The 21,546-nt window shown below is 42.3% G+C and overlaps 1 protein-coding gene across 14 annotated transcripts in view; it reads left to right on the top strand.

Annotated features, from left to right (window-relative positions):
* Positions 1-21,546, top strand: part of afdna (afadin, adherens junction formation factor a) — an 89,940-nt gene that overhangs the window by 21,085 nt on the left and 47,309 nt on the right. For all 14 annotated transcript variants that reach the window (XM_072443381.1, XM_072443456.1, XM_072443367.1 and 11 more), the window contains exons 2-5: positions 15,128-15,323; positions 15,412-15,524; positions 15,813-15,970; positions 16,174-16,334. In XM_072443381.1, the coding sequence (XP_072299482.1) occupies positions 15,128-15,323; positions 15,412-15,524; positions 15,813-15,970; positions 16,174-16,334 (628 nt within the window). The remainder of the gene's footprint in view (positions 1-15,127; positions 15,324-15,411; positions 15,525-15,812; positions 15,971-16,173; positions 16,335-21,546) is intronic.

Below are 21,546 nucleotides of genomic sequence, written 5' to 3'. Positions count from 1 at the left end.
AGCTAATCAACAGCAATCTGCTATATTACAGTAAATATCCAGTACTCTCACCAGGGACTTATGGCACCCAGAAATGAGCTACGATTATTGTACCACCCGGCGCTCAATATGTGACACTCGTTTGACTGTGCTTGGAGTTAATGCATAGTTACTTGAATGTTGACAGACCAAAACTGAAAATTAAAACACATTTATGCAGAATGAAGCTCTTTTAATTTCCCTCCCCATTCTGAAAAGGCTCATGAGCAGCACTACTATTGGCACTGTGACATCAGTGAGTCACGCGTGTGGAGTTTAACATGTATGAAAGCTAAAGCGCATTTACACATGCACAAGATCATGTTAGATGCAACATGCTGTAACAGTTGAGCTCATATTATATGGGGGCTTTGTTTTGCTTGTCATCTGAGTAAGAGGTACTTCTTGGTCGGCTGCTCGAGCTCCTTTCGTCTCCAAAGTCAGAAGAGGTGGAAGATGTGGGCGGACTTGCATAATTCAGCAGCTCCTCTCAAGTGCTGATGTGCACGGGCGCGCAGGAACTGTGCACACTCCCCATTCTGTACACGTCCCTTCACCGCCCTCCTCTAGGTCACTCTGGGAGTGTGTGGAACTTCACTGGACGCCATGTTGTACCAGCCCCCCATAAACTAGCCCCACACACAGCCATCGAGCTGCGCACGCTCAAATGCGCAAGCGTTCTGAACTCTAGCTTTTAGTCTACTTTTAGAGCTTCTCCTGTCATCTTTTTCTTTAGCTGTCACACAAATGCATTACCTCATACAGCAAGACGTATATTGCTGTATTGTGATATTTGAGTCCACAAATGCAGAAGTACTCTTCTACAGCTTCTGCTGCTGCTGCATTTCAGCTTGTGTCAGTGGATTTGAGAACAAACCAAAGTTTGGGCAAAAGGTAAACATAGCGATGAAGACATTTGTACTGACTTGTTTTTTTGCATTAAAAACAGAGGGAAGCTCTTTGTGCTCACTCAATTAGATTTAACAAAGATTTGATTTCTCTGTTCACTCCCCTGTTGCAACATTTCAGCCAATCAGCTTGAAGTATTCAACTTCAAGCCTTTTCCCAATCAAATTGGGAAAAGGCTTGAAGGAGCAGTTGAATCATGTGTAGGATTCCATTCAAGAGTTCTTCATACAAATCTGGCCTCGGCCAGGTTTTTAAGTCTTCCTAAACTTAAACGCTTTCCATGTGTTTTACGTTTCTTTTTCACTGGCCCATTTCATTACTCAAGCCACAAACTCCTCAGGCATTTTTCAATTTTGTGGTTGTTTTCCGAAGAGCTAGTGGATGTTGCAAACCAAACCAGTGTTGAAATTATCAAATGTTCTTTACAGCCAAACCTGTCTCATGTCTCATTTTGGTGGGAAAACTGACACATGTTTGTGCATTAACTTGTATGAGAACTGGAGATGCTCTTTCAGAACAAAGACCGCTCTGTGCTGGTGCCTGGGCCTCTTATTAACACAGCTATTCATTGTCAATGTTTGAGTGTGTGTGGTCAGGATGGCACTGGGGAAAGATGTACAGATACTTCTATACTTGGCTCTAGATTAATTATTTAATAGGCAAATTGTGTTATTCATTCATATAGAGGACAGTGGAAGCATGAGCCGTCTTTACTGGATTTGTTATGGCATTTACAACTGAATTAATTGTATAAAGAAGGAACTCTTTCGACTGAAGTAGTTTTCATGACTGCTAAATGATGTTTGCTCTGATTGCATTTCAAGGCTGTACATTAGTTTTCTAATTGAGATGTTGAGTTGCTTTAATTAGATCATATTAGTTAATACATGCAGTTGGAAAACTAATGAATAATATTGCTATCGGTCCAAGAGCTAAAAAGTTAAGTCTCTCCAAGTCTGGTTTAGACACTATACTTTTGATTTTAGCAATGTTTTTAGATGGTAAAAAGCTGCTGATGTTATTGATTTGATGTGGCTGTTAAAGTTCAAGTCTGAGTCCATTATTACCCCCAGATTTCTAACTTTAGTTGCAAGTTTTAGAGAGTGAATGGAGTTGACCGCTGACCGCTAGAGGTTCTTAGCCATCTGAAGTGGACTTGCACCACGCACACGCCTGTGATTTACTCTGTACAAAGTGTTAGTTTCATGCCTTAAATGTAAAAAGAGCCATGGGCCAGCGGCCCATGGCAATGCGACGCATCTTATTTTTGAAGCTGTAGCCTACAGTTATCAAATGCTGCATATGGAAAGTGGAAATTCAAAGCACTTAATAACACTTAACAACACTAGTTGTCCTTGCTGCTCTCTTCTGCACATTTTCCTTTCTCAAACTGTCCAAACTGTTCAGAGGATTAAAGCCTGCTCCTGTATCCACTCTGTTGGCTGCACCAGATGCATCGCTGCATGACGTGAACATGGCACAAGTATTAATTCAACCTTAATTGATGAAGAAGCACATTAGTGGCTAAAATAGCCAAAAGCTTTGTTAATCCTATAAACTAGATATAAGAAAAGCCCTTTGATAATATGAAGTTTTAACAAATATAAGTTATATATTTAAATATATATTTCTTATCAGGAAAGTTTTTGGACACAAAATCCATTGATCGGTGTCGGCAGATCAATATGTCAGATGATCGGTGATCAGCCTCAGATATCCTGATCAGAGCGCCAATAAGATTAATTTTAAATGATTTAATTAATTTGTGGCCAAGTCGAGCAGGTGCACAGGTACTGCTTTAGAGCAGGTGCACAGGTACTGCTTTAGAGCAGGTGCACAGGTACTGCTTTAGAGCAGGTGCACAGGTACTGCTTTAGAGCAGGTGCACAGGTACTGCTTTAGAGCAGGTGCATAGGTACTGCTTTAGAGCAGGTGCACAGGTACTGCTTTAGAGCAGGTGCACAGGTACTGCTTTAGAGCAGGTGCACAGGTACTGCTTTAGAGCAGGTGCATAGGTACTGCTTTAGAGCAGGTGCACAGGTACTGCTTTTAGAGCAGGTGCACAGGTACTGCATGCTGCTCCCAGTATCATACAGTGAATCCCCTGTACACAGGTACTGCATGCTGCTCCCAGTATCATACAGTGAATCCCCTGTACACAGGTACTGCATGCTGCTCCCAGTATCATACAGTGAATCCCGTGCCGTCATGTGACCCTCCTGATGCCCTGATGCTCTGCTCTTTGCCTTGATCCTGCTTCAAAGACACTCTGACTCTGATTGGTGACCTGGCTTCAGTTATAGCTCCACACATTTGCACCAAACCTCCCACAATGCCCCTCTCTGTAACAGTGGGACGGGTGATTGCCATGGGAGAGCGAGGAGAGGGGGCGTGGAGCCTGGACGTCCCAATACCGACGCTGAAACTCACCTGAAACAAAGGAGCTTTTCTCTTGGGCCACACAGAGACGTGTGCGTCTAGTGTTTTCATTCAGGACAAAGCAAACGGCTTTGTCTCCAGCACAGTCCGTATTCTTCGATAAGTAATACAATCAAAACACAATGCATTTGTTTTCTTGGAATTGTCTCTTCTGCTTTTCTTCAGTACTTGGAGAACTAAAGCATCTGTTTGCTTGTGGGAATTGTCATATTCACTGTATCGCGGGAATATTTTCAAAGACGTCCTAACAATTCACATAGAGGACCTTCATAATTGCCAAATACACTCAAGACTGAAGTCTATCAGTCTGGTTCAGGTCATGCTTTTTATTTTGACTGCTGCAGAATACCCCCTTTGGTCAATCAGCTGGCATCGCTGGCATGTGGGTCATATTCCATAACACTGGAGTAACAGACATCACCCGTCATCCTAAAGTACCCCACCTCCTTCGAACGCGGTCTTTTGAAGTCTCAGTGGCGGAACCTGCCCCAGACCACGGGCCCCGCTCTTGCCCGTAGGAGAAGCGGCCTTGTTGGCGCAGGTGGGGCTGGAACAACACGAGTGGCTTCATTTCATTAGGCTTGTGTTCTGCTCTACATGTGTGTCTGAGCCGGGGCACAGCGGGATGACGCACGGCAGCTGGATTCTATTTGTGCGTCTCTCAAAAGCCCCTCGCCCCCCGCACACTCTCTCCCCCTTCACTTCTCCGCCGTCTCATCAGCGCTTTAATGCCAGAGGAATAAACTTTCAGACTCACCATGGTAACCAGCTCGGCGTATTTGCCAGGTCTATATTAGGATTTAATCAAATAAAGCACCTGGGCTGTTTGGATATCGTATGAAGGGTGTTTATTGGTTTCAGGCGCTGGTATAAGACGTGAAAGTGTTGGGCTGAAGGGTTTAAATAAGCATTAATCAGTAATAATATTAAGACCACCTGCATTATTGGCTGTGTGTGTAGTTGACAATATTTTCTCCTTACCTGATGGTGTATGAAAGAAGTTTATGGTCACGGTAAATGTACGAAAGCTATACATTGTTATGATCTCCACCAGCACATGACAACAGCTCAGTGTCCTGGTATATATAGTGTTATGTGTAAGTGTTTTATTTTTAAACCGTTTCCAGTGAATGGTAATTTGCATCTCGTTTGCTTTCGCCAGTTTTCATATAGCCACTATTGTATGGAGTAAATGGCCCAATATAAAGGACTAAAATAGTGGATTTAAAGTCATTTTCCCTCTGTTTTCCTCTGTTGCCGTTTCGTTCACTCGTTACCAGACTTTTAGATTTGAAATTTAGATTTGAAAACACCCCGTCCAAATAATTTTGTATGGGGGTACGGGGGCCGACTAGGTGAAAAAAACACATACATTTCGTCGACCAATCAGCACGCAGCATGCAAATTTTCACTTGTAAACAGTAAAATTCAATGGGGGACTATTGTCAAATGCTTCTCGGCCTGATTCAATGATAATATTCCCCTTTTTTTTAAGATTTATTAATAAAATGGCCGTCCCTGCACTCGAATGCCCGTCCACATTTTAAAATATCCCGTCCAAAATACGGGAATACGGGTCTCTATCTAAAAGCCTGCTCGTTACGTTGCACAGTATCTTGTAGGTGGCTTCCGTGGTCTTGTATCCGTTAATATCCACTTTAAAAAATGCTGCAGTTTCACGAGATGACTCCAAAGCGCCCTCGTAAAACCTCAGTAAATACAACAAAAACATTAAAGCCGCAAGCGGCATCCAACGGCCCTCGCGGGCCGCCGGCCTTCCGACTCTGCGCTTTCGACTTGATAAAGATGGCGCCCTTATTGTGTGTTGAATAAAAAAAGAACTTGACAGACGGCGACACAATTGACATGGCCAATCCAGTGCAAATGAACACAAATGTCGGTCAAATGTGCTGCTCCGCCGCACAGAGACCGTGACACTTGGAATAAAAATATGGATAGCTTTTGATGCCCCGCTTGTTTAGATGATTTTCCCCAAATATGAGCTTGATCGAGCTATTGCCCTTAGAGGAGTTGGTTAAAGTGTGAAGCGTAAATGTGAACATTTCAAGGATTTGGCGTTTTTCCCATTTGTGACAGTATATTTGCTGCTCCGCCGCATAGAGACTGTAGCACTTAGAATCAAAAGTTGGATAATTTTTGATGCCTCACTTGTGTAGATGATTCTCCTCAAATATGAACTTGATCGGGCTTTTGCCCTAGGAGGAGTTCGTTAAAGTGTGAAGCGTAAAAATGTGGTCATTTTAGAGATCATGGGATGCTTTTGCCACGCTACGGCTACGCTGTACGAAATATGACTTTGGCTCCCATACTTTTATTTTGGGGATGGCAAATGAGAATTGTGTGCAAAATGTCATGTCATTTGGAAAAACTCTATTGTTTATAGGCCACTCTGAAGGCCAAATAGTCAGAATTCAGGGAAAAGTTTGCGGCTCTGTCGCACAGAGACCGTAAAAGCTATCCTTAAAATTTGGATAACTTTAGATGCCCCACTTGTCTAGAGGACGTACGCCGATTTTGAGGTTGGTGGGCAAAACGCACAAGGAGGAGTTCGTTAAAGTGTAAAACATAAAAATGTGGTGATTTGAGCGATTTTGCGATTTTCCCATAAGGATAACATGGGATGTTTCTGTCATCGCTACGACTACGCCGTAAAAAATAAGGCATTTGTCTGATTGGCTTTTTTGATCGGGACGCCAAAATAGAATTTTGGGTAAAGTTTTGAAAATTTTGGTAAAACAAATTTTTGACCTTCAATGTTAATTTAAAGGTCACTCTGTAGGGGGCGCTATCGCGCCCATTTGAATTTTGTCACCATAAACTGGTCCAAACTAGAAAGTTTAACAACTGATTCAAATTTGGTCCTAATCTGACTCGTTTTGATCAAATGGGAGCAATTTTTAGATTAGCAATATCTCAAAATAAATTGTCCAACTTTGCGATTGCGCCGCACGTAGAGCGTAAAAGGTATACCAAAAATTTGGATAACTTTAGATGCCCCACTTGTCCAGAGGACGTACAACGATTTTGAAGTCAGTGGGCAAAACGCCCTAGGAGGAGTTCGTCAAAGTTTGACGTGAACAAAATGGCTAACTCAGCGTGTTTTCACGCAATAAAGAACAATAAAAAATATAGCCGCAAGCGGCAATCGGCCCTCGCCACGCCGCCGCCACGCCGCAAGAGGAGGGGGCGCTAACGCGCCCCAATTGTCCTTTTATTACATCTACTGCTGAATCTGTGACGCTGTCACATCTTCTCCCCTTTGTTTTACCATCAAAAAGCAATTTTATTTTGAATTCTTGGCAAAATATGCGGCTTTGCTGCACAGACACCGTGACTCTTAGAATAAAAATGTGGATAACTTTTGATGGTCCACCCCTGAAGATGAGTCTCACCAAATTTCAGGTTAATATGTCTAACGCCCTAAGAGGAGTTCGTGAAAGTCTAAAGTGTAAACATGTTCTGGCGATTTCCCCATTGGAATAACATGGAAGGTTTCGGTCATCGTTACGGCAAAGCCATAACAATTATGACATGGGTCTCATTGACTTTTTTGATGGGGATGCCAAAATTGAGTTGTGTGTCAAATTTCATATAATTTCGCAAAACTAAACATTTAACCTCCATATAAAATCTGTAGGGGGCGCTGTGGCGCCAAATTAATTTATTTCACTTCAAGTAGGTTTAGGGCAAAGAGTTTAACAACTGATTCTAATTTGACGCAATTCGGACTTTATCTGCGCAAACGGCAGAAATGTTAAATTTGGGAGATTTCTGAAATTCTTGCTACAGTTTGCGGCTTCGCCGCACAGAGACCGTGACAGGTATCAATGTAATTTGGATAACTTTTGATGTCCCACTCCTCAGTAGCATTTTCACCAAATTTCAGCTTTTTAGGGCCACCGCCCTGGGAGGAATTCGTAAAAGTACGACGTTTGGAAAAACTCCGAAGTCATGTTTAGCCATTTTTGAAGCAATATGGCCGACATTTGGTTGGGCGGACGGCGTTGCCGTAGTAATATTTTTTACTTCTCTTGTCACCATCTACCTCTGCGCCAAATTTGATGATTCTACGATCAGATTTTTTTTGGGTCATTTCCCATCTCTCAATGCATTTTTGGTACGTTTGGGGGCGCTGACGCGCCAATTTTTTATTTTAGAAAAGGGAAATAGCCAGAATGTAGAGAGGCACGATTTTTAGAGGTGTGCTAATTTTTGTGACTTTTCGTCAATGTTCACTGGGTGAAAAATAGGGGGGTTGGTCCCGAGAAGAAGAAAGAAAGCAAGAAAGCAAGCAAGAAAGAAAGCAAGAAAGCAAGAAAGCAAGAAAGCAAGAAAGCAAGCAAGCAAGAAAGCAAGCAAGCAAGCAAGCAAGCAAGCAAGCAAGCAAGCAAGCAAGCATCTTGCAAGCAAGCAAGCAAGAATCTTGCAAGAAAGCAAGAATAATATTCCGATGCGAAAACAATGTTTCCCATTTTTCAAATATCATGAACTATACATTTTCGGAAAGCGCTCGCGCTTTCCTACCTCATGGTGTGGGTCCCTCGTCACTGACGGGTACTTTCGTTAATTTTGAGTGGGCTCCGCCCACTTTGTGTTTTTGGCCCTCTATACAGTAATAATGTTCAATTTTTGCATTACATGCTTATATGCACGGAACATGCAAGATAAGGGGAACGTATTCGTGAGCTACTTAGCGCAAATGAGTGCTTTATATGGAAGCGGTCGTCATCCCAATTTAAAGTGCTCGTTTAGTGCGTACTTTTGCACGGGCTTCGCCCGTTTACAACGGTAATGTTCCATTTTCCTACTACTAATTAGTATGCACGGGGCATGCATGAGTGAAGGAGTGCGTTAGTGAGTGTTTGGAAGTGGGCGAGCGCTCGATTTCGTGCGCACTACGTGCGCACTTTCGAAGCCGTGCTTCGCACGGCCTTACGAGATTATAGGCCTCTCGCCAGCTTGTGGCGCTCGGGCCTAATAATATTTTTAACAACAAATTATACATCGTTTGAAAGCTCTAAGCCTTCCCGATGCCGCCATGGGGTGGAATCATCATTACGAGCGCTTACGCGCTCGTCACTCCCTATTCCGTCGGGATGCCCCGCCCACTCCCCATAGACTTCCATTGATTTGAGCAGATACAAACATGGCCCATGCCTGCGGCATGCACTCTCGCGTACAGGACGATGCCAGGAGTGTTTTTGGAGGAATGCAGCGCTTCGCGCTGCTGTTGTCAACCATTCACTCATTGTTGACTATTTCTGTCATAGCAGGAGTAAGTATGCATGATCCATGCCTTCGGCATGGGCTAGTTCACTGTACTTGCCAGGGGCGACGGGGTACCAAACATGCGGGAGACAGTTGCAACGCGACAGCGTTGCGGGAGCAATAGGCCCTCCGCCCTGCTGGGGCTCGGGCCTAACGAGCGCAAACAGAGCGCTGCAGTAACATCACATGCTGACAGCACAGTAGAAGTCCCGAGGCTGCATCCGAGCAAACATGACTCGCTCCCCTTTTGCACGCCGACCAACCAGCCTTTTGTCAAGTTCAGCTACTACACGATCTTTAATCTAGAGCGTTTGTGCAAGCATTTCACAGGCTCTTGCAGTTTTAGTTGTGTTAAGTTATTTTTTGCCTACTTTGTATTTTTTTGGGTTAGTATTTTTGCAGTTCTTGAATCTTGCGTGATGTTACCCGCTGTAGTTGTCTATAGCAGAGAATACTTTTGGACTTCATATACTTCAAACACTTTTTTTTCTTCAGCAAGCTACATACCATATTCTCCGGACTATAAGTCGCACCTTTTTCATAGTTTTGACCGGGGTGCGACTTATACATATATTTATACATATATACTTATATGTGATATTATTTGTTATTTTCAAACTTGCAACCTTATTTCATACTCCAGTGCAACCTATGTATGTTTTTGTCATTTTTGGCTGGTGCAATTTATAATCCGGAAAATACGGGACCTCCTTTTTTTAATTTTGATTTGAGCAATGAACAACCAAAATGATTCTAAAATACTGATTCAAACTCGAGTCTAGGTTTATATCCAGGTTCCATAAAGCCTGGATAATGTCTTCAAATGTTTAGGATTATGAATGTAGCTGCTCACTCACATTTATACTCTACACTGGCAGATAGCCCCACCAGTGTAGAGCAGCTTGGACCCACCAAACCATGAAATCTCCTCTTTTGGTGGGCGCTTCCGTGCGAGGACCCCTAGCTGAGCGTGAAGCTAGTCTGATAGCACGTCAGGAAAGCAAAGTCACCGTGGAAAATGTACTTCTAAAAACATGCCTAAATCTGACATGCCGAGGCCAGGTGGAGGCGCCGGCACCTCTCTCACCCAGACACACGCACATGAACTTTGACCCCGGCTGCGTGTGACCTCGTGACTTTTTGGGCGCTGGTCTCAAACACGGGGGTTATCTCTGAGACCACGGCGTTTACTGTGGGGGCTTTTCTCCTCTCGCTGTTAGCGTAAAAGGAAGAGGTTCAGCCATGGATTAAACGATACAGGAGCAGCCTTTTCCCCCTTCATGTGGAAATGGGTCTGTGCCCTTTTTGAGTTCAGTGCTTTAAAGGTGCACTATGTTACTTTTCTGTAGTAGAGCCCCACCATCTGCTTGTCTTCATGGAGGTAATGTTGCCTCAAGTGTTGCTCAATGTATCGAAACGATGTCGTCATTAAGCTATTGCAGTGTGCGATATGCGTATTGCACAGTTGCGCGATCATTTTTAATTGTTTTATGTATTAATCTTGCGCTTGTTGCATGCGTGGGCTTGTTTTGACTTTTGACCAATTAGACCTTAGCAGAAGACTCCGGGACTACAATATTGCTCCTCAAAAACATTGCACATCTGAAATATGGGACGACTACTAACACTGCCGGACGTTTGGCAAAGGAAAACACTGTAAAAGACTCTTCAGAAGTGGAGATGTGCTATAGTAGCCTTCTGCTAACTCTGATCTAATGCCACAGAAACAGAGGGACGCACTTTTCCTTCTGCTGCGTTTGTGCTGAAATGTAAATGTGCTGACGGCAAATCTGCAATGTCAAATTAAATATTGTAATGGTACAAATCATGTAATTACACAACATCTGCACATGCTCAGTCCTCCGAGTGATGTGAAGCGTTAAGGAGCACAGAAACCGGGGGCACCACGCTAATTATAATAGAAGTGGTCTACCTTTAACCAAAATGCAAATAAATCAAATGCATAGCCTACATAAGAAAATGTTTTGCACAAAATATTGCGACAGCTCATATCAGTTTTTTCGCATACTATTGCTTGGTTTGGAATGTTGTTTGTTTGTATTGCTAAGAAATACCTTGAGAACCTTCATTCGCGGTGTCGCAGATATGACCTGTAACTTGACCTGTCGGCAGGATCAGGAATCAGCCGCTGCACTACCAGCTCCAGGAAGATGAGAAAAGATGGTACAGACAGTGTACCTTTTTAAGTAGTGATACTACTCTTGTACGGTAATTTGGAACAGTGACAAAAGCTTAGGGCATCACGCCAAGATGTCAGCGTTCCTTTAGCATGTCAGCAAGTTTAGATGGATCTTATTGCGTTTGTATTCAGTTGGAACGATAAGGAGCGAGCTAAACAAGTCAACTCTCATAAATAATAAGATAAGATGAGCCGTTATTTGTCCCACAGTGGGGAAATTCCATTGTTGCAACACAAAGTAGGTACAGAAGTAAACAACAAAGAACAGACAACTTATAGAAAACTTTAAAAAAAAACACTTATAATAAAAACTCCTATAAAAACCTTATATTCTTTATAAAAAGTTAGTATTATTATAAAGTTATTATTTGTCTCTTATTCAAGTTCCAAAAGGCCAAAGCTCAGCATTTCTTGTTTTTTTAAATCTAGTTCATTGACGATACAGCTTATTCTGAGTCTGAATATTGGGCCCAGACAGTGTTTGTTCATTTAAATTATATTACAATATTGCAGAAAAGCATTATCATTTAGAATATTAGTCATTTTTATTTGTTTTTGTGTTTTGTTTTTAATGCATCCCTTATTTGATTTGATATATCTTACTTATATATGTGTTCATTGTTGCATGTATGTATGAAGACCATTGTTTTTGTAGTTGCTGTTGTACTCAGAAGTTAATACATTTACCTTTAGGATATTGGCGAGGGCAATATTGTGTACATTGGTACCTCAAATGTTGACCTTTTGAGCTTCAATGGTGTTGCATATGTGTGACATATGAATTTATTCTGGTTTCCTTGCTGCAATAATTCAAATGACTAAATGAGTCTATTGCCACAAAGTGAACTCATTTTTTAGTGGATAATCTTTCTGTTGAGTCTAAAATGCTTTGACTACATTCTGAAATTATGATTTACTGTGTTTTTTTCCCCCAATATTGTGCAAGCTAAAGTACAAACTTAGTAACACATCTTGCCAGTTCTTTAAGGCTCAGAACACTTTCCTTCCTCAGATGGATCTCTTCCTTGTGCCTGAGCTTTATCTGCCTGATAACAGTTATCTATTGTGTGGCCGAAAATAGTCCTGTTTTCAGTTCCATTACAGGTATCACTCCTTCACTCTGGTCCCTGGTGTTAAACTGCTCTCTGTAGGCACTTTCCCCGACGCAGACGGTCATTACCACACATTGGTTAATGAGCAGAACTTTGAAACGCTGGATCAAACATGGCCGACTCCCACGTAAACAAATTCCTCTTTTGACAGAAACGACCCCACGTCAGATCTAGAGCTGCCTCTGCTCATGATGTGGGAATGTGCCTCTGACAAATGGCCATATTTGACTCAACAAAAAGTGCTTGAATACTTTTGCTTTATTCCTATTTTTTATTTTTTTCAAACAATACAAGAATAACTCTTTCTTTTGGATATATATATTTTTTTTGCTTTGCCATTTTCTTTTCAATTTAGTTAGAAATAGAATAACTGTTACATTATGTTACACATTTAGCCTCAGGGCAACATTTACTGTATTTTCCGGACTATAAGTCACACCTTTTTTCATAGTTTTGGCTGGGGTGCGACTTATATTTATACTTATATACTTATCCTCCGGAGCGGCTTATATGTGATATTATTTGTTATTTTCACACTAGCAACCACATATCATATGTTTTTTTCTTCTCTATTATGCATTTTTTGACTGTTGCAACTTATATGACTTGTAGTCCAAAAAATACGGTACATTTATTGCTGATGCGTTACAGAGTATTACAATTATAATCTCAATGTTATCTGCCACAGGACACATTTCCATTTGTCCATAGTTTGTGCAGTATTCTGGCTCTATACTGTGCAGCTGTAGGACTTCAGATACTGTAACGCGTCATGTTATATACTGTAGTGTAGAGTTGCACTGGCCTAAAACGCGTGTACTTAAGACCTGGGCTGACCGTGTTATCGCCGTGGGAACAGGCCATGACCTGTGTTTTTCGGCCCGCACTGTGTTCTCCACGAGGGGAGTTTAGCTGACTGTTAATTACCCTCGTTTGGCTTTTTTTCAAAAACACAGCGCTTTGTGTTTTGAACCCGAGCGGGCCCGACGTCTCCACAGTAACAGTTACCAACGGTTACACGAGCCTGACCCACATTCCTGCTGTAAATCACAACTTGCACACACATTCCCGGACCCCACCCTTCACCCTATCGAAACTACACTCACTGTTTCCACCGTCTTTGTTTATCACACGCAGAGGCACGAGAGGCTGACAACTGAAGGACTGAGAAATGTAAACACACTTATCAAGGTTGTGATAGGGTTATTTCAGGTGGCGGCCTGCGTTTGGTTTGAAGTGTGAAGGAGACATTTGTAATTGTAAAAGGAACATTACTGTGCTCTAAAGACATGAACCTACTAAGCTGTGTGGCCGACTATTGACTATTGTAACATAATGAATGACCTGGTGCGGATCCCTTTTACTTTGACTGAGGCAACAAAAATAAAAACTTAATTTTAAAAGTTGCGCAGACTAATGTTTGTTACATTTAATAAGAGAGATACAGGAGTAAAAGAACAGATCACTTATAGGAAGCTTTAAAAAAACACTCTTAATAGAAAAACTCTTATAAACAAAACTCTTATAGACAAAACCTCATTCTTAAGGAATAGAAATAAAAAAATAACAATACAAAAATAATAATCGTGACAAAGTAAACACTCTAAATTACAGCAGTTATATGCACATGAATATGACATTATTGCGTATGGGTATTGCACATGAATATGACATTGCGTATGAGTATTGCGTATGAATGAGAGTATTGCACATGATTAAGTCGGTATTGAACATAATTATAATGATGATAATAATAATTTAATTGCAACAAATAATTACATCTTATATACACATCTTCACTTTCAGCTCCAATACATGTAGAATTTGTGGCATTTTTGTGTCAAACTGTTGTGTCCTGCTATATATCTGGAGCAGAACTTTAAGAAATGTTTATTATGGAGTCGACTTTAACATTATGGAGCTGTACCAGCCTTTAGAATGCAAGCGCTCTGTTTGCAAACACTGGGAGGATTCAGAGATAATACTCAAGTAACAACGGCAGCAGGACTCTGTAACTTTTGACTGAGCTTTGAAAACGTTTTATATCATTTAGTAGTTGATTTGTTATGCGTCTTATCACACGGCTAAGTACAGCAGGGCTGTATGCTACACCTGCTCCGTCAGCACCTCCGGTTTATTGTGTTTGTGGCCACGCGGCTTCATCATGTGTAACAGTTTGTCCACTTGAAACATGCTGTGTCATTTTAAGCTTTTTCTTACAGTAGAAAATGTTCCCACACCTTCACTAGATAAAACACATTACGATTTATCTGATACTAACTGTGTAAACATCCCGAGGAGTTGAAACTGAGATTAAAAGATTTATCCAATATCCCGTTTGAGATGAAAGATCTGGTTTAATAACAATAACTGCATTCACAGATACACATGGCATGCTGTATATTTTATACTATTTCACACACAGGAATAACGTCTTAACGTGGCCGGGAGCATTAAGTCTAAATCAGGATGTTTTAAGTTTAATATTCTCAGTTGTTGTGCGTTCAGTGTACTTCTCTCAGGCCTGTCGCTGTAATCCCTCATTCGTCCAGGCGTGTTCCATAGTAGAAAAAAGCTTCAGTTGTAGTCATCTGGACTCAGTTAGAAAAAATAGACGTTTCGACTTTTGGATGAGAGTCGAAACGTCTATTTTTTCTAACTGAGTCCAGATGACTACAACTGAAGCTTTTTTCTACTATTTCTCTCAGGCCTGTCATGTTATAACGTGTCATTTCTTGCTATACAAATGGAGAGCATCGCAGCCTTGGTAAATTGTATGGATACAGTGTTGAGTCCATAACAATGTCCCGGGGATGTGTGAGTAGAGAATGACCACCCTCTGCTGCCGTCACCATGTGCCTCCCCCCTCCTCTCTTTCCCCCTCGCTTCTCCAGCTGTAACAGTCTCCTCACACCATGCACTCAAAATGATGTCATGTGCTTTCAAGACGCAATGATGCAATTTCACAAGTGTGACAGAAATGTCTAAGTCGGGCTGCGGGCTTAAGACGTCCTCTAATGACCAGTTACTTTAATACACGCAGCAATAAGCTCTGTATCCGCTAATTAAGTCTGCCCTTGCCACATTTGTACACTGAACAAAATAAACCTTTTTTCCCCATCAAAGTCACTAAACCATATTTCACTGTGTGTTCTTTCAGGATTTGGAGTTCCATGGCGTGATGCGGTTTTATTTCCAAGACCGAGTGGCCGGGAATTTTGCCACAAAATGCATCCGAGTGTCCAGCACGGCCACGACGCAAGATGTCATCGAGACGCTGGCAGAGAAGTTCAGACCAGACATGAGGATGCTGTCCTCACCCAGATACTCCCTGTACGAGGTCCATGTCAGCGGAGGTGAGTAGAGACGGGAAGCACGGCGACAGTCCCTGTGCGAAGAGTTTGAATGTTTGAGTTAAATGAATCGAACGTTTGTGTTTATCAGAAGAGCGGCAGTTGGACTTTGATGAGAAGCCTTTAGTAGTTCAACTCAACTGGAACAAAGACGACAGAGAAGGGCGCTTTGTGCTGAAGAACGAGAACGACATTTTACCCAAGGTCAGAAACTGCTGCCTTCTGTGAAGTTTTGGTTTGTCTCCAACTAGTAAATCTGCACTAAAAACAAAACTATTCACTCGCACACAACAACCATCATTCCACCATTTGTACTTTGTGCTGTATTTACATTGTTTCTACCACATAGTGTCATTTAGATGGCACTTGGTTATTGTTCTAGTAGTAGCTTTATTGGTAATGCGCTGATAACTGTCTAGTTTGTCAGGTTATTGTTGTTGTTTGCAAACACTGAATCATTTTAAAAGAATGATAACTCTTTGTTGCCTGCAGAAGTGTCAGAGTAACGGTCCGGACAAGGAGAAGGACGGAGTGATCCAGAACTTCAAGAGGACTTTATCGAAGAAGGAGAAGAAGAAAGAGAAAAGGAGAGAGAAGGAGTTTTCCCGGAATACAGACGGTGATGACCAGAGTCTGAGCCGCGAGGACGGGTAAGACATATCCATCTTACTTACCGGCATCCTCAGGTCCTTGGCGAAAACTTAATCCTCCAAAAAAAGCTGAAAGAATGCAGCGATGCCCTTTGGCCCTCGTGTTCCTGCGCTCGTCTCGTTCTAATTCGCTACCGCTGTCGTCTTCCGTTGCGCTCTGCTGTTATTTATTGTCGGCGTCTTTTGTGTTTTTCGGGGTGTAGGGAGAACAGTCGCCTGGCAGCGGAAGTGTACAAAGACATGCCCGAGACCAGCTTCACCAGGACCATCTCAAACCCGGAGGTGGTGATGAAGAGGCGGAGGCAACAAAAGCTGGAGAAGCGCATGCAGGAGTTTATGAGCAACGACGGTCGACCGGACTCGGGTAGGTTCACCTTCAAAACCCAGTCTGGTCCAAAAGCAATTTCACTGTTTTATGGCATCAGCTTCAAAAAACACATCTCAACAGTTTTAATCTCAACTGTAATGTCATGATTGTAGTCCACAGCTATGGTAAACATGGCTAGTGGTAAAGCAAATAATGTACGACTAACCTAGGACTGCGATATTGACAAAAAATTATATCTAGGTACTTTTTTGAGTATCTTGATAATGATAGTGGGACAATATTATGTCAATCCAACAGAAATGAGCTGAAACGAGTCTTAAAATGTATTAATTGAGCTTTAATGATCAGGCAAATGTGAAATATCTGTAAAAATGAATCACAAAAGTGCAGGAATATCATACTCTTATTTGAAAGTTTATAACATACCATATTTTCCGGACTATAAGTCGCGAGTCGAGTAAAAAAAAGACAGTAAGTTGCACCCTGGCCAAAACTGTGAAAAAAGGTGCCACTGTAGAATGTGTCGTGTTGCAAGACGGATCTATATGCAAGTAAAACATTTCAAATAACCTTAAATGTGAAAATGGTCCAGTTTTTTTATTTTTCTGTGCTGCAAAATATGATCCGTGAAGCTCCTGAAGTCTCCTAAAGTCTCCTGCTGGTTCCTCAAGTCTCTTCTGTAGCACATGCACAACAATAGCTCATGAATCTTAGTGCAACATTTGACTGTGACACTCTGTGGGAAAGACCTGCCCGAGCTTGTTTACACACTGACACCGCTGCACTCGGTGAATGAACGACGCAAACACACAGTTGGAGCCTGGGATTAGGTAATGCTTGACTCACACCTCTCCAGACGGGACGGAGCAGGGCACAGAAGCTTAGAACACCTCCAGCGTCCTGCTCCGCCCGCGCGTGCCCACTGGAATGGTGCAGCTTGTGGTCAGACAGTGACGCGTTTCCATCCAGAAGTGCCATTTAAAAAGCTTATTTTGCACCGTGCCTCACAAGAGATCTCCCTGTGGGCCAGAGGTGATAATTTTGAGCCGATGCACAGATCCACTTTCGGCTAAAAGGAAATGTGGCGCGGTCTTTATATTTACACGCACTTGTCACACCCCAAATCCCTGTAGTGGGTCCATAGTGACATAAATATAACATATTTTAGGCATTTTTCACAAGTTTAGTTTGTTGTTGAAGAGATTTTTATTAATTGTGAGGCTTAACATTACAAGAGGATTTTGTGCAAAAATATACCGTATTTTCCGGAGTATAAGTCGCACCAGCCAAAAAATGCATAATGGAGAAGTAGGCAAGGCAAGGCAAGGCAAGTTTATTTGTAGAGCACATTTCATACACAAGGCAATTCAAAGTGCTTCACACAGCAGGAAAAATGCATTCAAATCACAAAGAAATTACAGAAATACAATAAAATTAACTAAATTAAAAATTATCAATCCAACTGATTTTCTAAACTAATAAAATCACCAACAAAAGAGAAGAGTGCAAAGATAAAAATTAACTACAATAAAATTAACTAAATTAAAAATTATCAATCCAACTGATTTTCTAAACTAATAAAATCACAAACAAAAGAGAAGAGTGCAAAGAAAAAATCCTTTCAGTCATATGCGCAGCTAAACAAAACTGTTTTTAGCTTAGATTTGAACATTGTCAGAGTAGAAGCCTGTCTGACATCTTCAGGAAGACTGTTCCAGATTTTAGCTGCATAAAACTGAAACGCAGATTCCCCATGTTTAGTCCTGACTCTGGGCACCAGCAGGAGGCCGGTCCCTGAGGTCCTCAGAGTCCGAGATGGTTCATATGGCACTAACAAATCCAAGATGTACTTTGGTGCTAGGCCATGGAGAGACTTGTACACAAGCAGAGCTGCTTTAAAGTCTATTCTCTGAGCCACAGGGAGCCAGTGCAGAGACCTGAGAACAGGACTAATGTGCTCATACTTCCTGGTTCTGGTCAGGACCCGAGCAGCAGCGTTCTGGATGTACTGCAGCTGTTTTACAACTCGTTTGGAGAGACCAGTGAGCAGGCCGTTACAGTAGTCTAATCTACTGGAGACAAACGCGTGGATAAGTCTCTCTAAATCTGGTTTTGACAGTATATTTTTGATTTTGGCAATGTTTTTTAGATGGTAAAAAGCTGCTGATGTTATTGATTTGACGTGGCTATTAAAGTTCAACTCTGAGTCCATTATTACCCCCAGATTTCTAATTTGGTTTGTAGGTTTTAGAGCGAGACTCTGGAGGTGACCGCTAACACTTTCTCTTTGTTTCTGTGGGCCAAAAACGATTATTTCAGTCTTGTCTGAGTTCAGCTGGAGAAAGTTGTTTTGCATCCAAACACTGATCTGTTGGATGCAGTGACAGAGTGAATCTACTGGTCCAGAGTCACCTGCCGATAGTGAAACATAGATCTGAGTGTCGTCTGCATAATTGTGATAGGACACATTTTCACTGCGTATCAACTGACCCAACGGCAGCATGTAGAGGTTGAACAGAAGGGGACCCAGGACTGACCCTTGGGGCACTCCACAGGTCAGGGTCATGTGGTCTGAGACACAGCTACCAATTTCAACAAAGTACTTCCTGTCTTCCAGATAGGACCTTAACCAGTTTAGGGCAGTGCCAATGATGCCCACCCAGTCCTCTAGTCTCTGTAAGAGGATCCCATGATCGACAGTGTCAAAAGCAGCACTCAGATCTAACAGAATTAAGACTGAGGCTTTGCCCGTGTCAGTGTTCCGGCGGATGTCATTTGTCACCTTGACAAGAGCAGTCTCAGTGCTGTGATGAGGTCTAAAACCTGACTGAAAAACATCAAATGAGTTGTTTATTAAGAGGAAATCTGTGAGCTGTTGGTAAACAACCTTTTCAAGGACTTTGCCCCAAAATGGTAGATTAGAGATGGGCCGGTAATGACAGTTTTCAAAGACATTGGGAATGTTCCAGATTGAAGCGACATGTTAACTATGTGAGTGAATGGTGCTAACAAACTGTTCAGCACTTTAGAAATCTGGTGGGTAACACATCAAGGCAGCATGTAGATGAACTCAGACTGGTGATGATCTCATGGACAGTTTTGTCAGTTACTGGTGCAAAGTGAGTTAGCTCCAAGTGTCTTGGTGGTTTTAGGGTAATTTTTTGCATTGTGGGATTTATAGCATTTTTAATGCCCTGAACTTTGTCATTAAAGAATAATGCAAACTCATTACACTTGGATGTGGAAATGAGTTCTAACGGCAGCTGAGCTGGAGGGTTTGTTAATCTGTTTACTGTGGCAAACAGGACACGCGAGTTGTTACTGCAGCTTCCAATTATTTCAGAAAAATATCTTTCCCTAGTTCTACATAAGATTAGGTTGTACATGTTCAGCTTTTCTTTGTAAATCTCTTTTTGAACCTGGAGCTTTGACTTGCGCCATTTCCGTTCGGCCCTGCGGCACTCCCTTTTCTGTGCCCTGACCGAATCATCATTTCTCCTCGGCGCCTTCTGCTTATTTTTAACCATTTTAGCCTTTATAGGGGCGATGGTGTCCAGAACATTCAAAACACTAGATGTAACAGAGTTCAACAAATCATTTACATTAGAACATGAGACATTTTCAAAGTTTATCATTTCCATAAACAGTGCACCTGTGCCATCACTTATGTGTCTCCTCTGAACAACTGCAGGACCAACCGGAGGTTTGGGAGAAACAGACAGGTCAAAGAAGACACAGAAATGATCAGACAGAGCAACATCGATCACATTAACATTTGAAATATTTACCCCCTTTGTAATTATGAGATCTAGAGTGTGTCCTTTGCTGTGGGTGGGGCCTCTCACATGCTGAGTAAGACTGAAGGTTTCAAGGACAGCATCAAGCTCTTTAGCGTTTCTGTCACAAACATTATCAACATGCACGTTGAAATCACCTGTAATGACCGAACCATCAAAGTCTGTGCATATGACTGAAAGCATCTCAGTAAAATCATCAATAAAACTTTGGCAGTGCTGGGGAGGCCTGTATAAAACAATGAAGAGAATGGATGGAGACCGTTTTAGCTCCATTTTAAAGGATACATACTCAAATGATGAAAACACCCCAAAAGACAACCTGCGGGTAATTATTTCATCTCTAAAGACAGCACAGACTCCACCCCCTTTTTTGTTTTCTCGTGTTTCAGATTCAAACTTAAAGTTGGGTGGAGCAGATTCTATCAGAACTACATTTCCTGTGTTTTTGTCAAGCCATGTTTCAGTTAAAAACATAAAATCAAGATTATAAGAAGAAATACAATTATTAAGAGAGATTTGTTACATAAGGATCTGACATTTAGCACAGCAAGTTTCAGACTAGTTTCAGTGAGACTGGGCTTTATCTTTTCACAGGGAATATGAATCACAATTCTCAGATTGGGCCTGACTCGCATTTTGTTTTTCTATCTCTGTGATGATGTGACTACAGAAATAGCACTAGGGGGGGCTCTTTTTACATAGGGCCCCGGGTTGGTTTGATTTTTAATGTGACAATAAGTCCCGGCAACGCTGAGACCCAGTGCATCCTAGCTATGGGAGATACCAGGTGAAAGGCGAGGTTGGATGGGTGGTGGGGCTTTTGTAGCCAAGGAGAGTTTGGGACCAGGTGAGAGGCGAGGGGGGATGGGTGGTGGGGCTTTTGTTGGTGTAGTCGGCTTGTGCAGGGAAGACATAGCCCTTGCTATATTGGGCGTGAGTGGAGCCATCTTAATGCCTGATTTGATCAGACTTTCAAAATGGCTGGGAAGGCCCATGGGTGAGAGTGGAGATGAGAAGGAGAATGATGAATCTTTAGTGGGAGTAGATGTTGCAGGGGGAACCCAGGGCTGGTGTGAAGGCAGGGGCGATGACAGGGATGTTGTTGGGCTTGTCACAGATGGGTCCAAGGCCTTTGAAGATTGTTCCTTTGCTGGAGGCGGTGGAGGTGAATGTGGAGCAGCTGGAGCTGAATCCTTTGCTGGTGGTGGTGGAGCAGCTGCTGATGAATCCTTTGGTGGAGGCTGAGGTTGTGGTGCTTTTGATGTTGAAACATTGGCTCGGTCTCTGGCTGAGGGAGCAGGAATTCTTCTCTCATTCCTCTCTTCTCTAACTATGCTCAGGACCCTGTCCAGGCCCAGTCCAATGCCTCAGAGCGTGGAGCAGGTTCTCTGTCAGCACCCTCACTCCACCTCTGCATAGGTGGGGGCCATTTCTCTTAAACAGGTCCTCTC

The sequence above is a fragment of the Eucyclogobius newberryi genome, unplaced genomic scaffold, assembly GCF_026437365.1.
Source record: "Eucyclogobius newberryi isolate DKJ021-1_F unplaced genomic scaffold, fEucNew1.0.hap1 SCAF_1, whole genome shotgun sequence".
NCBI lineage: Eukaryota > Metazoa > Chordata > Actinopteri > Gobiiformes > Gobiidae > Eucyclogobius > Eucyclogobius newberryi.
The sequence above is the reverse complement of the archived record's forward strand: the minus strand, read 5'-3'. Positions and strand labels throughout refer to the sequence as shown.